Source organism: Rhizophagus irregularis, chromosome 31 (genome assembly GCF_026210795.1).
Source record: "Rhizophagus irregularis chromosome 31, complete sequence".
Classification (NCBI taxonomy): domain Eukaryota; kingdom Fungi; phylum Glomeromycota; class Glomeromycetes; order Glomerales; family Glomeraceae; genus Rhizophagus; species Rhizophagus irregularis.
Window position 1 is genome coordinate 2054890 of NC_089459.1, and position 17090 is coordinate 2071979.

At 26.5% G+C, this 17090-nt stretch overlaps 6 protein-coding genes across 7 annotated transcripts; 3 read left to right on the forward strand and 3 right to left on the reverse strand.

The window, feature by feature from the left end:
* Positions 1 to 753: 753 nt before the first annotated feature.
* OCT59_022578 (uncharacterized protein) lies at positions 754 to 2985 on the forward strand. The gene is made up of 4 exons (XM_025316128.2): positions 754 to 846; positions 938 to 1210; positions 1308 to 1401; positions 1902 to 2985. The coding sequence occupies exons 1-4, from the start codon at positions 811 to 813 to the stop codon at positions 2609 to 2611; spliced, it is 1113 nt and encodes a 370-aa protein (XP_025181235.1). The 5' UTR covers positions 754 to 810; the 3' UTR covers positions 2612 to 2985.
* On the reverse strand, positions 2726 to 3535 carry OCT59_022579 (uncharacterized protein). The gene is made up of 3 exons (XM_025325413.2): positions 3294 to 3535; positions 3016 to 3216; positions 2726 to 2929 (listed from the first exon to the last, which is right to left on the reverse strand). The coding sequence occupies exons 1-3, from the start codon at positions 3507 to 3509 to the stop codon at positions 2810 to 2812; spliced, it is 537 nt and encodes a 178-aa protein (XP_025181234.1). The 5' UTR covers positions 3510 to 3535; the 3' UTR covers positions 2726 to 2809.
* A 239-nt stretch (positions 3536 to 3774) lies between these two features.
* Positions 3775 to 7086, reverse strand: OCT59_022580 (uncharacterized protein; the record flags this gene model as incomplete). The annotated part of the gene is made up of 15 exons (XM_025316127.2): positions 3775 to 3893; positions 3962 to 4107; positions 4199 to 4252; positions 4338 to 4760; positions 4871 to 4987; positions 5064 to 5230; positions 5298 to 5478; positions 5545 to 5657; positions 5726 to 5778; positions 5864 to 6131; positions 6200 to 6337; positions 6415 to 6473; positions 6594 to 6671; positions 6749 to 6778; positions 6870 to 7086. The coding sequence occupies 15 exons, from the start codon at positions 7084 to 7086 to the stop codon at positions 3775 to 3777; spliced, it is 2163 nt and encodes a 720-aa protein (XP_025181233.1).
* Positions 7087 to 8855: 1769 nt separating this feature from the next.
* On the forward strand, positions 8856 to 11005 carry OCT59_022581 (uncharacterized protein). The gene is made up of 6 exons (XM_025316125.2): positions 8856 to 9090; positions 9195 to 9294; positions 9470 to 9551; positions 9620 to 9792; positions 9877 to 10458; positions 10532 to 11005. The coding sequence occupies exons 2-6, from the start codon at positions 9220 to 9222 to the stop codon at positions 10838 to 10840; spliced, it is 1221 nt and encodes a 406-aa protein (XP_025181231.1). The 5' UTR covers positions 8856 to 9090; positions 9195 to 9219; the 3' UTR covers positions 10841 to 11005.
* A 416-nt stretch (positions 11006 to 11421) lies between these two features.
* Positions 11422 to 12402, forward strand: OCT59_022582 (uncharacterized protein). The gene is made up of 2 exons (XM_025316124.2): positions 11422 to 11647; positions 11718 to 12402. The coding sequence occupies exons 1-2, from the start codon at positions 11605 to 11607 to the stop codon at positions 12206 to 12208; spliced, it is 534 nt and encodes a 177-aa protein (XP_025181230.1). The 5' UTR covers positions 11422 to 11604; the 3' UTR covers positions 12209 to 12402.
* Positions 12403 to 14761: 2359 nt separating this feature from the next.
* On the reverse strand, positions 14762 to 16020 carry OCT59_022583 (uncharacterized protein; the record flags this gene model as incomplete). 2 transcript variants are annotated; one of them, XM_025316123.2, is made up of 1 exon in its annotated part: positions 14762 to 16020. In XM_025316123.2, the coding sequence occupies one exon, from the start codon at positions 16018 to 16020 to the stop codon at positions 15109 to 15111; it is 912 nt and encodes a 303-aa protein (XP_025181229.2). In that variant the 3' UTR covers positions 14762 to 15108. The 2 variants fall into 2 exon arrangements, with proteins under 2 accessions (XP_025181229.2, XP_066006285.1); XM_066144864.1 differs by having other exon boundaries at positions 14762 to 15963.
* Between the last annotated feature and the right edge of the window lie 1070 nt (positions 16021 to 17090).

Here is a 17090-nt window from a genome sequence, read left to right on the forward strand (position 1 = left end):
AATAAATGTTGAATTCAATCTTTATTCACTTACAACCCGTTTAATAATAGGATTTACTGTTTATACAGTTTACTTTGAGAACGCGTAGATTCGCAACATTCATACCTAAAGAATCAGATCGTTTTCGAAATACTTAGTTTCTTTGAAATTATCTCTTCAAATTCATCCAATGCCAGTCGATTAGGACTATGGAGTTTTAGTAGACAATGAATATTAGATCATTATTAGATGCGGTCATTATTCACCTATTTAGAACTACTTAACTGGATGATTGGATGAGCAGGTATCCAATATTTTTTATTCTTTCACCCAATAATGTTGAGGCGCAGTAAATTCAACTAGAGTTAGATCAGTTAGATCAAAGGGTTTTCTTTCATAGAGAGATTTATTATTATAGTCGATTCAATTTTAGCAATTATTCTATTTAGAAGATAAGCCATTAATTTCATGTATTTCATGTGAAAAAAAAAAAATAAATAAACTTGTCACGATTACTAAATCATTTTTTTTATAACAAGAACGAAAAAAATTTCACATATTGGGAATATTTTCTAAGTTATGTAATGTTTCTTTTATCAATAATGTTTCATAATATTTCATCAATAATAATAATAATAATGTTTCATCAATAATAATAATATTTTTTTAATATTATCAAAAACAGTATAACAATCTTTCTTTTTGCTTATATAAAATATTATCACAATAATATGTTTATAAAGATTATTAACGTTTTGGGGGGGTTTTTTTTTCAAAAGAATTTTTTTCTCTCATCATCTTTTTGCTTTTTTTTTCTGAAATCTTTTAATAATGATGGCAGGATTTGATGAATTTATGACTAAAAATGTAAATAATCGTTTCATTTTAAAAATTTGCTAAAAAATTTACTTTGTTATATTTTATTAACATCACAAATTATTAATTTTAATTTTAATAGGCTAATAATACTGAAACTGATCTTAAAGAACGTAAGAGAGTATATCATTATCATTATTCTAAAGAATTTAATGAAGAAGAAACTAAACAAGATAATAATAATTCATCCGATATTGGAATTAAAGCGGATGATGATATTTTCGTAATAATGTCTTGTTTGTTAAATCGTTTAAAAAAAAATTCTATTCTTTATTGGAATAAATTTTCTCAATATCCTCCTCAAATCAAATTATTATCATTTACTATTATCATAATTTTGTTATCCATTTATTTTGTAAGTTTTTGATATGTTTTCTTTTTTTTGTTGTCAAAGATGTTCAAGATGTTCAAGATGGTTAAAATTGTTGTTATAATGTTATAAATAAATATAGATGATTCCAACCTCTCAACCATCTTATTTTATAAAAAAATTCGCTGATTCCACAAATGATATCTTTAGTGAAATCAATACAATTGATCTTCCAGGTATGTATATTGTATTGCAAACCAATTTTTTTTTTCTTTTCGTTCCCTTTAACACTTTAATCTTTTTAATTCCTTCAATAATCTTTATCTCTCTAATATTAAATCTCTTCAATCTCTTCAATCTCTATTCTCTTTAATCCCTTAATCTCTTTAATCTTTTTAAATCTCTTAAATTCCTTTAATCTCTTCAATCTCTTTAATCTCTAATCTTTTTAAATCTCTTAAATTCCTTTAATCTCTTTAAATCTCTTTAAATCCCTTTAAATCCCTTTAATTTCTATTCTCTTTAATCCCTTAATCTCTTCAAATCCCTTTAATTTCTATTCTCTTTAATCTCTTTAAATCTCTTTAAATCCCTTTAATTTCTATTCTCTTTAATCCCTTAATCTCTTCAAATCCCTTTAATTTCTATTCTCTTTAAATCCCTTTAATTTCTATTCTCTTTAAATCCCTTAATTTCTATTCTCTTTAAATCCCTTTAAATCCCTTTAATCTCTTAGCTTCGGATGCGATTATGGCACATACAGTATCATGCCGACGTGCTGCAAACATGATAGAAAGAAGTCCAGCTTTTAAAAATAATGGAAAAATGATTGCTTCAAATTTAAGATTATTTGGAGAAAAAGTTATGATAGCAGGTCAAGATTTACGTAAAATGTATCGTAAAGGTTCTTTTGTTTTTACAGCTTTTGATATAGAAATTGATGCTATGATGAAAAAATTGGAAAAATTAGAATATGGTGATATAAAATATTTTAGTAATAGATTAAATAAATTAGCTGATATAATTAAAGAATTTCGTATTATGGTAGCAGATACAATTAAAAGTGTAACAGATGCTGAAAATACTAGAGATGGTACTGAAAAATATATTATTGAAGGTATAAGAGAAGCTGAAAATTTTATTGTTGATTTTAAATCAAATTCAGTTGAAATAACTAAATCAAAAGTTGACCTTCAAATTACAAATGATATTATGAAACATTTACATAATGCTGCTTTACATTTAGATAAAGTTAATAAGATTTTAATAGATTATGAAGATAAATTATATGATTTAAGTACTGAAATGAGTCAAATTACAACAGGAGGTTATGATGATATTCTTAACCTATCTAAAACTGATCTTAAATATTTAAAAAATTCCGTAGATATTTTGAAAAAGACTCATGATAAATTTGTTCGAAAAGAGAATTTAATAGAAGGTTGAATGAGGAAGAGATGAGGGGAGTGAGAAGGAAAAGAGCGAGGACTAAGAGGAGAATATTATATGAATATTATATGAATATTACATTAATTATGAGTATTCAATGCGCGTTTTATATATGTAATACTTTTATTTTTTATTTTACGTTAAATTTATTTTTTTAATTAAATGATACTTTTTTTCCTAAATGAATTAAATGAATCAATCTCTTTCATTTTCGTCATCGCTTTCGCTTTCACTTTCACTCTCGTTTTCACTACCATCACATCTTTTTTTCCAATCCCAAAATTTTTTCAAAATTTCTTGTTCTTTTTTATTCATCTTATATTTTTCAAAATAAATAAATAAATAAATAAAAATTTTTTTAAATTTTTTATAAAATATTTTATTTTTACATTTACATTTACCATTTCATATCCTTCGTCATCCTCATGATCATATCCAATTAAATGGCAAATTCCATGTGTATATAAAACGGGTAATCTCTTTTTAACATTTTCATCATGTTCTTTACACCATTTTATAATATATGGTAAAGATATTATCATATCTCCAAGATTTTTATGTTCAGATGTTAATGGAGTTGGTAATTTACCTGGTTTAATCGCCTATTATTAAAATAAAAAAAAAAATATATATATATATATTTTTAAAAAAAAAGTATTTTTTTTTCTTTTTTTTTTACCTGATGAAATGGAAAACTTAATATATCAGTTACTTTATTAATATTTCTATAACGTAAATTTAATTCTTTAATTTCATCTCCTACAAAAAATACTCCTAAATCCCATCTTGAATATTCCGTGTAATTTAATATTTGTTTAATTTCTTTACGAATTATCCTTCTATTGGTTATTTCTTTTAATAATTGTTGTACTGTTGATTTAATTATTATTGTCATTTTTTTTGAAAAATCAGAATCCCTTCTTTTTTTTTTACAGAAAATTATCATTTTAAATAATTATAATTTCTCACGTGATATAATTAGAGCTAAAAAATTGTAGATTTTAATACATTTTTAATTGTACATATATAATTTCTCTTTACATTTAATATATCAAAATAATTATTATAATAAACCAAACGAAAAAAAAATTGTCCGATTTATACTTCTTATCTTTATTATCTTAAGATTCTTCCCTCCTCCAAAAAAATACCCATTATAATTATTCAATTTTTATTAAATCAATTAAATTTTCTTTTGGTTGTTTCATTTCATCGGGGAAAAATTCTAATAATTTTTCAAATAATTCAGTTCGTTCTTGAAAGGTGTCATGAGCTTCATCTAATAAAATATTAATAGGTAAATTAATTACATTTTATTTCTCTTTATCAGTGTGTAATTTAACTTACCTTTGTTTTTATTGAACAAACTTGCTGATAATCCACGAAACTCTAAACTTTCATCTTTATTTGAATGATCAACCACTTGAGAAAGTTGAATTTGAAGATATTTAAGTGCTTTAATTGAATCACTTTCGAAGCATATTTCTCGAAATCTTAAATAAAAGAACAATTTTTTATGAGAAAAAAAAACTGAATTATTGAATTATTTGAATTATTTCAAAATTTGTAAATTGGTTTACTTACTTTTGTTTTCTTATTAGGAATTTAATTCTTCTTAACAAATCCTCAGATTTCGGCCTGTTAAATCCAAATTTAATAAACCATATAAATCATAAATATTTATAAAATTTTAACCGAAAAAAAAAAAAATATTATTAATTACCTGATTAAATGTAATTCCCAAAAATCATCCAATCTTTGTTGTCTGGAAGTTTCTATTTCGACAGTTCTTCCTCCAAATAAATATTGAACTTTATTTACGTAGTCATAAACCATTTGATGTGCATGTCTTGGACGTGGTTCTGTTGTTTCATTACTTGCCCAATAACATTGATCAAAATTTTCACTTTGATATAATTTTGTCCATTTTCCCATACGTAGATCATAGGCCCAAAATGCATTCTTAACTGATGATGCCTTTTTCTCTTTTTTATCTTTAAGACCAGCAAGAATGAAAAATTCTTTTGTATCGATATCAAAAGTTGTTCTTTGAGTAAAAACTACTAGATCCTGATCATCTTGGGCTGCGTAATCAGCAGGTAATTCATATATCGAATCCGCGTTAATATCGTAAATATAAAAGTCACTATTGTGTATACATGTGTACAAAAAAAAAAAATTAATAGGATAAAATATCAAAAACAAATTCGATAAATCCTAGTTATTGCCTACCCTAAAGTCAATCATGAGGCAAACCTTAAAAATTTATTATCTCTATCTCCTCCTATTATATATAATAATCTTTCAGTTTGATCCAATAACATCGAATGGCCAATACGTGATTTGAAATAAATCGGATCTTTTTCGTCAGACCTATTATTAAAAAAAAAAAAATTATTATTGTTCTTATAATTGTTAAGTTATTAAATTCATAAATATTATATTTTACCTGATTAATTTCCATTTCTTTGACATAATATCATAACTATATAATCCGCTGTAATAAAACTGGTCTACATCTGGATGAACTGTTCTACCACCAAAAACATACATAATTTGTTTATCAGAGTCTATACACATTTGATGGTCATATATCAACCCTGGTCCACCTTCCAACTAAAATAATTAAAAAAAAAATTAATCTAAATTATCATTAAAAAAAATCCCAAGCGTTAATTCTTACCAATGTATTCTCTGAAAGTTGTTCCCACTCGTTATGTATTATATCGTACTGATAAAAATCGGAATTATAATTCGCATTTGCACGCATATCACGCCCAATGAATCGTCCCAGAACATAAATTCGCTTTGCACTAGGATCTAAACAAATTCTATGGTTTGACCTTGGATTTGGACCACCTTGCCTAAACATAATTCCCTCAATTAGAATTATTGTCAATCATGTAATAATATGTTACCTCTTAACTTACTCTCTGGTATCACAGCTAATTAGGTTCCAGATTCTTGCATTCACATCATAAACCCAAAAATCGGATAAATTTTTCGTCCCATTCCATCCTCCAAGTAAATATATATGTCCTGCCTATTTAAAGCATCATAAGTTATTTAAATTATTCGATGCTCAAAAATTATATTAGACAGTACACATACCTCAACATCAATACACATTTGATGCCCTCCTCTTATACAAGGTGAATCACCGTCTTTCATTCCACAATAAATAATCAACATGATAAACAAAAGTTATCGATATGTTGCGCTATGAAATAAAAAAAAAATGAAACGTACCGGCATTTGTCGCTTCAATTTTTGTCCACTGAAGTTTATATTCAAAACTCCGAATATATTCCTCAAATAACCCTTTTTCCGCAGCATCAGTCATACTATCTTCAGCCATCTGAAAGTCACCATTCACAACAAGCTGTGTATATAGCTCCGTTAAAAAAGGGTCTTCAATGAGTAAATTGGTTTTTGATTGAAGCAAATTAAAAACATCCAAATAATTTCGCTGACGAAAATGCTTTAGACAAAGACGTATTGCCTCATTTTCTCGATACTAAAATTCAAGTTTCGTGAATAAGTTACTTATACAAATTTACGTGATAAGTAAATGTGACAACTTACAGTGATATGATCATAGTAAGCTTTTTGAACAATTTCTTGATCTCGTATTCCCTTCAATTCAACGTACCATATGCTAAAATTGAAATTTGGTCCGTATGCAACAAGTGGAACAATCTTGATATATTGACATGGTAATAGCTATATGTAATAAATGAGATAAATCAATTGCCAAATAATTTAATTGGAAGATAAAAATAGTTTAAGGTCATACAAACCACATTATTTGCTCGGTATTTGAGTCGAAAGGTTTCAGGAAACTCATCATTCCGTAATCCTATAAACAAAAAAAATATATATATACATTTCAAACTATTTTGTTTTTTTCTAGAGTTTTAATATGACAAGTTACAATTTATTTTTAAGAATTGAAAAAATATGAAAATTCTCCAACTACCGCTATTAAGTAATTCATCCATTTTGTTCGGTGTTAACCCTCCGTAAACCTTGAACTTTTTGAGGTTACATATGTGTTCTGTGTAACAAATAACACGCAAAAAGATAGTAAGCTTTTTAAATGAATATATGCGATTGAATCAAGTATGAACTCACCTTTATAAAATTTTCCAAACGTTATGCTATCTGACATTTACATAATTGGGTGAATTTTGGTTATGGGTAAATAATTGAATTTATAATCTTATTAATTCCTAATGAACAAAAAAAAGGATACGAACAATGCTCATTGTTTCGAGTTTAATGATAATATATTGCATCTCATTATTGCAATTACTTGACCACCTGGAAGACTGTTCCAAAGGTTTGTCTTCCAGAATATTGCGAGGATAATATGCAGAAGTATACGAAGAATAAGAATGAATCTCATATGACAATTTTTCTAAAGAAAGATCAAGCTCTAATAATTGATTTCGTTTCTTGGCGGAAAGCATATTTTTTATTCAATAAATTGGGTTTTCAAAAATCTTGTCACAAAAAATAGAATATGATATGAAGGATCGTCAGATAGCAACCTATTTATATAAAAATTTGTTGTCTATCACATTTTCCGAATTATTCCGTCTATTTCTATCTGATACCTTGCATGCAATGTTAGTTTAAACAAGGAACAAACAATACGTAAAAACCACAATCAAAAACTTCATATTTATTTATTAAGTACTTTAACACTCTAAACGCGTCCACATTGGGATAATGATCGACTGACAATTTTTATTAATTAACAAATATTTGTAATACAGATTCTAGTAAATAAAAAGATGGGACCCCGTTTATATCCCTTCAAACAACTTGCAAGTGATTTTATGTTCTAATTGTTATTAAATTAACTTTTCCCACATAATGTCCAACGATCATCATTAGTATTAAATCAACATTTTGTTTGACAACACTCGAGTAAGTACTGGAGGTTAACATAGACATATAATTAAGACCTCGAAATAATGTTAATTTCCCTAACTATCATGCATTCATGTTCTCATACACCATCAACTATTTATATCTTATTTTATTTCCAAAGATCAGTCAAATACTATGAAATTTATTTAATATCACGTTCCTTCATACCGTGTTAATAATATTATTCTTAACGATGTTGAGTTACCAATCTAATCATTATTCAACAGAAAAAACAATTCTGTAACATTTTATAAAGGTATAATTGGTCGACTAATATTATAAGCGAGTAAGGGCTTTGAGAATTCAAAAAATGCCTACATGATGCAAATATAACATTGCACTTCTGTTAAATACTCAATAAATAATATTCTAAAGGATTTGCAATGGATACCTTTTGATCAATATATTTATGCTGCAATGTAAAATTTCTTTTGAACATAATACTTTTGATTTGAGCATATAACTTTTGATTGCAATCATTTTAATCCCACTGTGCAGCATGGGAAAAATCGTAGCCGGTTGGCGGAGGTGGCCTTAAGGAAGGTGGTAAATTTTTAGGCAATCCCGGTGGTAATTTATATTTGACATTTTGAACAGAAGGTTGACTCGGTCGATTCCAGACTTGTTGTATATTAAATCTATTAGTTTGTCGTTGAAGGAGATGCGGGTTATGCGCCAAGTAATCTATAACGAAAAAAATTATCAGAACAAAATTTCAAAATTTCAAAAAGTATTAAATGAATCTATTATTTACAGTGTGGATCAACGAATGTGAAATCGATTCCTTTTGGAACATGGGAGTATTTACAACTTAATCCGTATGGGCAATATCCATCATCTTTAAATTTTCTACAAGTAGGATTCTTACTATTTTCAATTAATAATTCAACAGGATCTATGAAAAAATGTTTTAGCTTTTTTTAATTCACAAAAAAAAGCATGATAAACTACTAATGAATTAATGAATCAAAAATATATTTACCTTTATATGAATCATAGTGAAGTTTTACATTATTTTGGTGTTGAACACCTTCGAGATGTTTTCTTCTGTTTTCAGCATTATCAGTCAAGGAACGATCGCAATAATCGCAATAATCTTTATAAAGATAATTAATTAGAAACTTCAAATTACAAAAAAAAAAATCTTTACCACTTACACTTCTTCACCATTAATAATTAATGGTTTTAAGAAATCTCGCGCAACTATACAAAATTTATAATCGACGTAGTAGGTGACGTTTATATGCGAAGTCACGTGCGTTGAAGATTAACTAAAAAGTTTCGAGTAAACAGGATCCCATCATTTATTACAAATACAAAAAAAAAATAATTTATCATCATCAAGCCATCCAGAATAAAAAGCGTATTCTTTCCGTCTTATTCTAAAATTTCATAAATTTTATAAACAACAGGCCGTTTTTTCTTTTATTTAACAGCATTGTTGTTAACCAACCGCTTCATGTTTTGTTCATCAATTGAAAACAGACATCAAAAGCAGCGTCAACACATTTTTAGAAAGCGTTTACAGAAAAATAAACGTAAGAAATTAATAATTCCAAAACAAAGATTTTCTCAAAATTACTAGGGTAGCATACTATATTATAACAATTAAATCGCTATTTTTTTTTGTACTCTCAACTAGCGTTATAAAATTAAAGTTTGCAATCATGGATACCCTTAATATCGGAGGAAATGAGAGGGATCGATTTTATCGATATAAAATGCCCAAACTTATTTCAAAGGTAAAGTAATTGGGTCTATTGCTTTATGTTAAGTTTCTATTAAATAATTTACTGGCTTTTTGATTGTTATATTTTTATACAAGACTGATAAATCGATCCTAATTTCTAATAATTTGTAGTAATTACAATTATTATTAATCAAATATATATATATATTTTTTTTTTTGATCTATAGATTGAAGGCAAAGGTAATGGAATCAAAACTGTTGTCCCTAATATGTCTGATATCGCTCGTTCCTTGAGTCGCCCTCCGACCTGTAAGTATTTATTAGCAACTAATTAATATTATTTTAATATTAACCTTGAATGTTTATTGTTTGTATAGATCCAACTAAATTTTTTGGGTGTGAACTTGGGGCTCAGGTTAAAACTGATGAAAAAACTGATCGTTACATCGTAAATGGTGCACACGATGCACCCAAACTCCAAGAATTGCTTGATGTCTTCATAAAAAAGTTTGTTCTTTGCGGTGGTTGTAGTAATCCCGAGACTGATTTGGTATGTTAATAATACCTTATTGTAATGTTTAATATAACTATTTGACCTATTTGACCTATTTGACTTAATATTCAATGTTAATAGATCATTACCGGTAAAAATGCACATCAGAAAATCATCCTTGATTGCAAAGCTTGCGGTCAAAGAACCGAAGTTGATATGCGTCACAAACTTGTTACCTATATTTTGAAACATCCACCCACCCCAATCAAAGGTAAAGGTAAGAAGGAAAAGAAAAGTAAAAAAAATGGAGATGAAGAAGCGGAATCTCCCACATCCCCAACTAGAGGTGATTCAGCAGAAGGATCTGAAGACGAGTTTACCAAACATATTGTTGCTGAAGCTTCCAAACTCCCTACTGCGGATCAAGTTGCAGACGACGATAATTGGGCCGTTGACACTTCTGAAGAAGCTGTCGCTGAACGCTTGAAAGACTTGTCTATCGACATGGAAGATGATCTTGAACCTCATGAATCACTTGACGTATGGATAAAAGAAAACCCAGGGGCTAAAAACAACGATGTTTACAAGAAAATTAAAGAACTTGGGATTTCGAAAGATACTGATCTAGTTCTGAAATATCTTATTATTAATCTCTTCCCTGAGGATCTTCAAAAAGTTGATATTGAAAAGCAAATTAACAAGAGAGTAAAGTTATTCCAAAAGGTAAATGTAATTTGATTTTATGAATAAAATTTTGTATTTAAACTGTATAACTCACTTTATATTCATGATTTAGTTTGTTACAAGTGCGGATGACCAGCTTGCTTTATTAGGAGCTACCGAAGAACTTCTTGCTCAACGTAAAGAGTTATTGGAAAGCAAGATTCTTGGTGCTATTTTAATGAATTACTATCAGAATGATTTACTTGAAGAGGAAGTCTTTCAAGCTTGGATTGGAGGCGCCGCCAATTCCTCCAAATATAAAGGTCTCTTTAAAAGAAATGTCTCCATGGCTAACGTCGATAAAGTAATTAATCAAGAAATTCGTGAAAAGGCTAAACCTTTCGCGAAATGGCTAGAAGAGGCAGAAGAAGATGACGAATGAAGGTCTCTTCAATAGACAACTACATTTAACAAAAATTCCCATTTCCATATTTTTTTTGAATTTCTCGTGATTTATTATTATGTTATTTTTTAAATATATTATTATTATTATCATTATTGTTACTTAATAAACTCATTTATTATATATAAGTGTCATGTGATGGACAAATTGTTTACGGTAGTATGTAAAATGTATTGTGGCGTATTGTGGCGATTAAAAATTTGCTGTGAATTATACAAAACTAAATTCGGTAAATAAGTAAGTGCACACATATGAAGATTTGTTTGTTAAAGGGGGTGTGAAAGAAATATTTAAGGTTTACGGTCAGATGAAGTAGTGAGTAACTAAATATAATAATGCATAAACATTTCATATATGCAATAAATTAATTTATTTTACTTGAGAGTTTGAAAACTTCAAGCTACGCGCCCAGATAATTCAATAATCACGCGAAAAAATAAGTTGATATGTAATATGTAATTGTACAGGTTAAATCACCTGAAATACGTTTGATTCAAAAAAAGAAAATTTATTTAATTATGATATTGAAAATCATGTGTCTTTCACAAGGAGATCAACTCGGTATTCAAATGACGGCATATGTGTAAACTCTCAACTCTCTCTCAAAAAATTTATTATAAATAATTCTAATTTTTTCATCTCTTTTTTTTTCTTTTTTTTTAAAAAAAAAACCTATTGATTTAATTAATTTCCGGTTCGAATTACTTCACAAATACTAGCTCACCCCTTTTTTTTAAAAAAAAATGTCTACAACAACTAAACCGACTAAAGCTAATGAAGATATGGGTATGTTAGGTGATAATGTTAAATGGATGGATTTAATTTTATGACCAACTAATCTATCTTTCTTTTTCAGAAACAATTAAATCTATCGGGAACCCATTTGAAAATCGAAAGAAAATGGAAGACAAAATTGTTGGCATGTTAGTTCCAAATAGGTCTTCAGAAGATCAATATAAGAATTCAGGACCTGGCAAAGGTTTAATACATTATTTGACGCATCCAAAAGAATTACGAGATGAACACCCTGTATGGCATTATTTCTACTTATGTGCCTTAATATTTGCAGCATTCGTTTCATTATTTATTGGACCTGTTATTTTTGGAATGTTGGCAGCAATTGGAGGTTTTGGAACTCCGTTTATTTTATCAATGATGGGAAGCGGAATTGGTTTATTATTGGGGTTGGTATTTGGCGTTATTTTCGCCGTAGTCTGTATTGTTGCTTTGGTTAGAGCTGTTGGTTTAGCTGCTGAGTGGGTTTTAGACACTCTTTGGTATGGTGGAAATGATTTATTGGAATTGACGAAAGAAAGAGTCTTGGCATTGATTAATGATTCAAATTGAAATTCTAAACAATATAGATATATATAGTCGTTATTTAAAAAAGTACTTATTTCATATGTATCTTTTATATTTTTTTACCACATTTGTGGCTGGATGAATTTTTTTATTGATATTTGTTAAAACGCATATGATTTATAATTTCTTTTTCTACATAAATAAAAAAAAAAAGGTTTTATCAATTGGAAATATTCTAAATATTCTGAGCTAAAGTTAATATTATTATCATGTGGTTTGTTCTACAAATGTTCAAATTAAATAAAATATATTAAATATATCGTAGATTTTAAGTTCTTATTAAAATCTAGATTAAATAATTACAATCTTATTAGTAAAATATATATACTCAGACCTGATATTCGATATATATTAAAAACTCAAAATAACGACATATTAGAGTTTGACTTTACTAATAGGAATTTTCAATAAGATTAATACACGAAATTAACTCTTTACTACTTGCTATCTTATTTGTTATAATTTTTTTTTTATTATAAATGCAACGTATTATCTGTATTATTTAATTATATTATTTAGTGGTTATATGTATATTAAATTTCTTTGCCCATAATTACTTCTGTACAAAATTATGTAATGCTGCCAAGAATTAATGCATATGACATTTAAAGAGGGTGAAAAATAGATTTTTTACAACAAAATAATTTTAAGTTCCTAGAATACATATGAAAAATGAAAAAGGAAGGATGTAACATGAATAATAAAAGAACAGTAGTAATATCTTGTGTGATAAATAATTATTTTTATATTAAAATATGCAATTAACAATATGAAAAAACTATTTAACTATAATTAAAAATTCTTAGATTATAAATAGATTAAATTTAAATTGCAATCCAGTTTATTAGATTGTAATTTATTAAATCTTTTTAAAAAAACAAAATTAACAATATTTGGATAGAATTTCATATTATGGAGTTGTATTAAAATTGATACTTTTTGCTTTTTAGTCTTTCAAATATTTATATATAAGTATATTACAAGTTTTTAAACCTTTTATTATAATAAAAAATTCATATATAATATTAACTGACTTCTTAAAATTTGCAAAATATTTAGAATATATAACCTGTTATACTTTTAAAGAAATCCAATTTAATAATTTTGATTATAGTATTTTTTTTTAAAAAAAATCAATTATAAAAAACAGTAAAAGTAATAAAATAAAATTAATATATATTATAAATTTTAAAGATTATATAATAAATTAAGATCTTAAATAATATTAAAAGAACTTAGATTTAATTTTATTTAAATCTTATAATTAATTTTGATTTCAAATATATAGAATTATATTAATTTTTTGGCTTTAAATTTTATTAATTTAAGAATCAATAATTTGATTTATAATTTTTAAAAACATTATATTAGATTTATCAGAATTTAAATATTGCAAAATAAGTCAAATATTTTAAATAAAGAAAAGTAAAAAAATATTCTTTTTACAATATTTTAGTCAATGTCAATACTAAAAACCTAAATTTACTATTATTGGATTTCTTTTATTAAAAGAATCTAATAATATATATTTTATTTTAAAATTTTTATTATATAAAATTTAAGTTATTTTAGTATTATTTGAAGTTCTAATAAGCATTATAATTAGAAAGAAAAAAACTATATCTAGTACTATTATAATTTTCCACATCTAAAGATTGTTAGAAAAAAAACAAGAATTTTATATAATAAAATTTAAAAATTAATAGAAGAATATTTAAAAAGAAAATTTTATAATGAAAATAAGAAATCAAATAAATATTAAAGGATAAATAAAAATATTTAATATAATATTTATATAAAAATTAAAAAGTTTGAAGAATTAATATAATTTAGTAATAGATAAATATTTTTATTCAAATTTTAAAATTAGTTGTATAGAAAGTTGTTGGACCTTTTGTTATTTTATTTTAATTTACATATATATATATATATATTTTATTTTATTTTAGATTTTATTTTTCTTTTTTGTATTTGTATTTCTTTTTTCAAGTATATTCTTTAGTATTTTTGTTTAAATGTAATCTTTATCAAATGTATTTGGCTACTACTACAGGATTCTGAATATCTAATATAGGTTATAAGGTCAAAATCACTTATTTTTTACTAAAACTCAAAAAATCATTTTTTTGCAAATATCTTGGCATCCAGTAGTCCAATTTTAATAAACTTTTTTAAAATTGTAAAGTTCAATAAAAGTTATAATACAAAAAAAAATTCATTAAAATTGGATCACTAAATGCTGAAAAAAATCCCAATTTTAAAAGATTAGAAGTACTTCAATAATAAGATTGGAAATTCAAAATTAATTTTAATCCTTACTGTTTAAGTAATAAATGCATTTTTGTCTATAAATATAAAATATTGAAAATTTTATTAAAATTTTATGAGAATTTGTTCATAGTATATAGGTTTTGATTTGTTAATTGGTCTTAGTGAAATCAAGTTTATGGTCGGTCTAAAATGATCTGATTTATCTTTAAGAAATACTTCGAAAAACATAATTACAATGAAATGAAATCTATTTACAAGAATTAATTTAAAAATGTAATTCTATTGTACAAAATATCTATGTATTAATTATTAAAATAACCTAGTAAGGGTGATATTGAAGTTATGATAATAAAATCAAGCAACATTTAAAATTGAACCCAATTTATAGATTTGTCATAAAAACATTCATTCTTGCACAACAGCAAGGGAAACCAGTCCCATATTAAGCAAATATTAGAAAAGAGGAACAAAATTTTGGCAAACTTATGTGGTCATATATTTACGCAAAGAAATAAAGATTACTAAAGAAGCAAGAAATAAAAAAAAACGAGATATAAATTAAAGAGTTTCGAAAACTCGAAAAGGAAACTTTTTACTTTATAACATTAGAGATCTCAAGTTTGGTGCTCTTCAGGTAAAATCGAAGATTCAAAATTCCATGTTGACTGCGCTTCCGTCAAAGCAACTTCAGATTCAGTAGCTGCTTCATTTGATGGTATATTAATAACTGTTAATCTTTCTTCGGGAAATTGTAATGAATGTGAACTGAATCCATTTCCAAGAAAATTTGGATCGAAACCACTGAAAATTTGTGAAGGAGTTAAAGAAGATAATGGATTTTGTTCCAAACTATCTGAAAACATTGAAGTCATTTCTTCCAAAGATAATGATTGTGGGAGTGTCAATGAAGGCATATTCATTTGTGAAGCATCAAATGGAATGTACAATGGTGTTGCAAGAGGTGTATACATAGATGGGTATACACTAGGTGCTAAGATAAGATCGGAAAATATTGGAGTAGCAATCATTGGAGGAGGAGTAGTAATCATTGGAGGAGAAGGGTAATAAGCTTGGCCTCTTGATGATGCCGATGCATAAGGTGAACTTGATTCTTTCTTAGAAGGAGATTTGTTTTTTTTCGGTTTTTTAGGATTGTGGCTTGAATAAGGAACAAATCTCTTATATCTAAAACTTTCTTTTAATTTTGTTTCTAGTTCGCCACATGCATCTACAACTTCTGGAGCTGCAAAAGACCATGCATCACTAGCAATTTTGGAGACTTCGCCCAAGACTAAATAATCTTGTTTTTGTTTTGATTTTTGCAAATAAGTGCGAAAAATCATAAAACTATTAATCCATTTCTTTTTTGAGGGTTCGCTATAATAAGAATAGTCTTTGGAAATTTCCTCTTTTGTTGGAAGAGGGAAACGGTGTTGACCATGGTCAGGGTGATCTATAAAGACAAATTTCCTATCGCTTTCTAGCTCAAGAATTGAAAAGTAATGCGGTCGAAATGGTGGATCCATTATCATCTATTACTACAGAGGAGGAATTTTTTTTTTAATCTCACTATATATAGATAAATGTGGATATTAGGCTTAATTTTTTTTAAAATGCAAAAAAAGTAAAATTTGATTGGACGAGACTTTTTTTCAGATCAAAAAAAGGTTTTGCAATTACTAATTCTCACGTTTTTTTTTGAATTTAGGTTGGGTATTCTCTGATTAAAAAATTTGAATATTTTTTAATTTTCTTATGCCCATATTTTAAGATACCAATTTATCGTATCGTTCTTTTTTATTATAAATTTAAGGATCGCAACGAAACAAATACTCAAGGAACGGAAAATTTCGTTTTTTCAAAATGAATGAAACAAATAAGAAAGTACTAATCAGCCAAATCAATATCTTTCGTTTATATTTATACATAAACTAAAAATTCATTGTTACACATTGAGTAACTTCATTAGAATGTCTAAACTTGGGTAAACTTGCGCCGATATTCCTTTATACAAAATTTCATTTCAATCCTGTTAAAGAAATGAGTCAAAGATGTCAAAGATAAATAGAATTCTAATGTAACAATAAAAAAAACAAACGTTATTTGGATATCGTAATATTACATCAAAGAATTATTAATGGCCCAATGAATATCTTTTACTTTTTGGTAGATTGCTTCCGACTTTCGTTGCGAAATTTGTACACTTTTTAAATTTTTTCTTGCACGAATGGCAACACTCAGACTCCAAAGAGTGATATAATAAGAGTCATACGAAAATTCTTTTAAAAACTTATGCTATGGAATATTTATTCCGAATTAACACCAATAAAATTAAAAAATTGCGTGATAATAATTTTTATAAACAAACTTGAAAGTAATCTTTTAAGTAAATTTGAAATAAAAGTTTCGGGAGAGGAAAATATTTTTTAAAAAAATGCAAAAGTTCATATATATATATGTTGAAATGAATTAATAATTCATTTGTTTACTGGTAACGGGTGCACCATAATTTATATTTCTCCTCTCAGGTGTCTCAGTTTGATACTCGTGCGCAAAGTATTATAATTCTTTGAAAGCCAAATTGGATATATAGAGA

What these genes read in the sequence shown, in the direction of transcription:
- OCT59_022578 (XM_025316128.2), top strand. Translation starts at nt 811, where the DNA reads ATGATGGCAGGATTTGATGAATTTATGACTAAAAAT. An exon ending in ATGAATTTATGACTAAAAAT is followed by an intron (nt 847 to 937) that starts GTAAATAATCGT and finishes TAATTTTAATAG; the next exon opens with GCTAATAATACTGAAACTGA. An exon ending in TTTTGTTATCCATTTATTTT is followed by an intron (nt 1,211 to 1,307) that starts GTAAGTTTTTGA and finishes AAATAAATATAG; the next exon opens with ATGATTCCAACCTCTCAACC.
- OCT59_022579 (XM_025325413.2), bottom strand. Translation starts at nt 3,509, where the DNA reads ATGACAATAATAATTAAATCAACAGTACAACAATTATTAAAAGAAATA. An exon ending in TAAGTTTTCCATTTCATCAG is followed by an intron (nt 3,217 to 3,293) that starts GTAAAAAAAAAA and finishes TTTTAATAATAG; the next exon opens with GCGATTAAACCAGGTAAATT. An exon ending in ATGACGAAGGATATGAAATG is followed by an intron (nt 2,930 to 3,015) that starts GTAAATGTAAAT and finishes GAAAAATATAAG; the next exon opens with ATGAATAAAAAAGAACAAGA.
- OCT59_022581 (XM_025316125.2), top strand. Translation starts at nt 9,220, where the DNA reads ATGGATACCCTTAATATCGGAGGAAATGAGAGGGATCGATTTTATCGA. An exon ending in TGCCCAAACTTATTTCAAAG is followed by an intron (nt 9,295 to 9,469) that starts GTAAAGTAATTG and finishes TTTGATCTATAG; the next exon opens with ATTGAAGGCAAAGGTAATGG. An exon ending in GTAATCCCGAGACTGATTTG is followed by an intron (nt 9,793 to 9,876) that starts GTATGTTAATAA and finishes CAATGTTAATAG; the next exon opens with ATCATTACCGGTAAAAATGC.
- OCT59_022582 (XM_025316124.2), top strand. Translation starts at nt 11,605, where the DNA reads ATGTCTACAACAACTAAACCGACTAAAGCTAATGAAGATATGG. An exon ending in TAAAGCTAATGAAGATATGG is followed by an intron (nt 11,648 to 11,717) that starts GTATGTTAGGTG and finishes TTTCTTTTTCAG; the next exon opens with AAACAATTAAATCTATCGGG.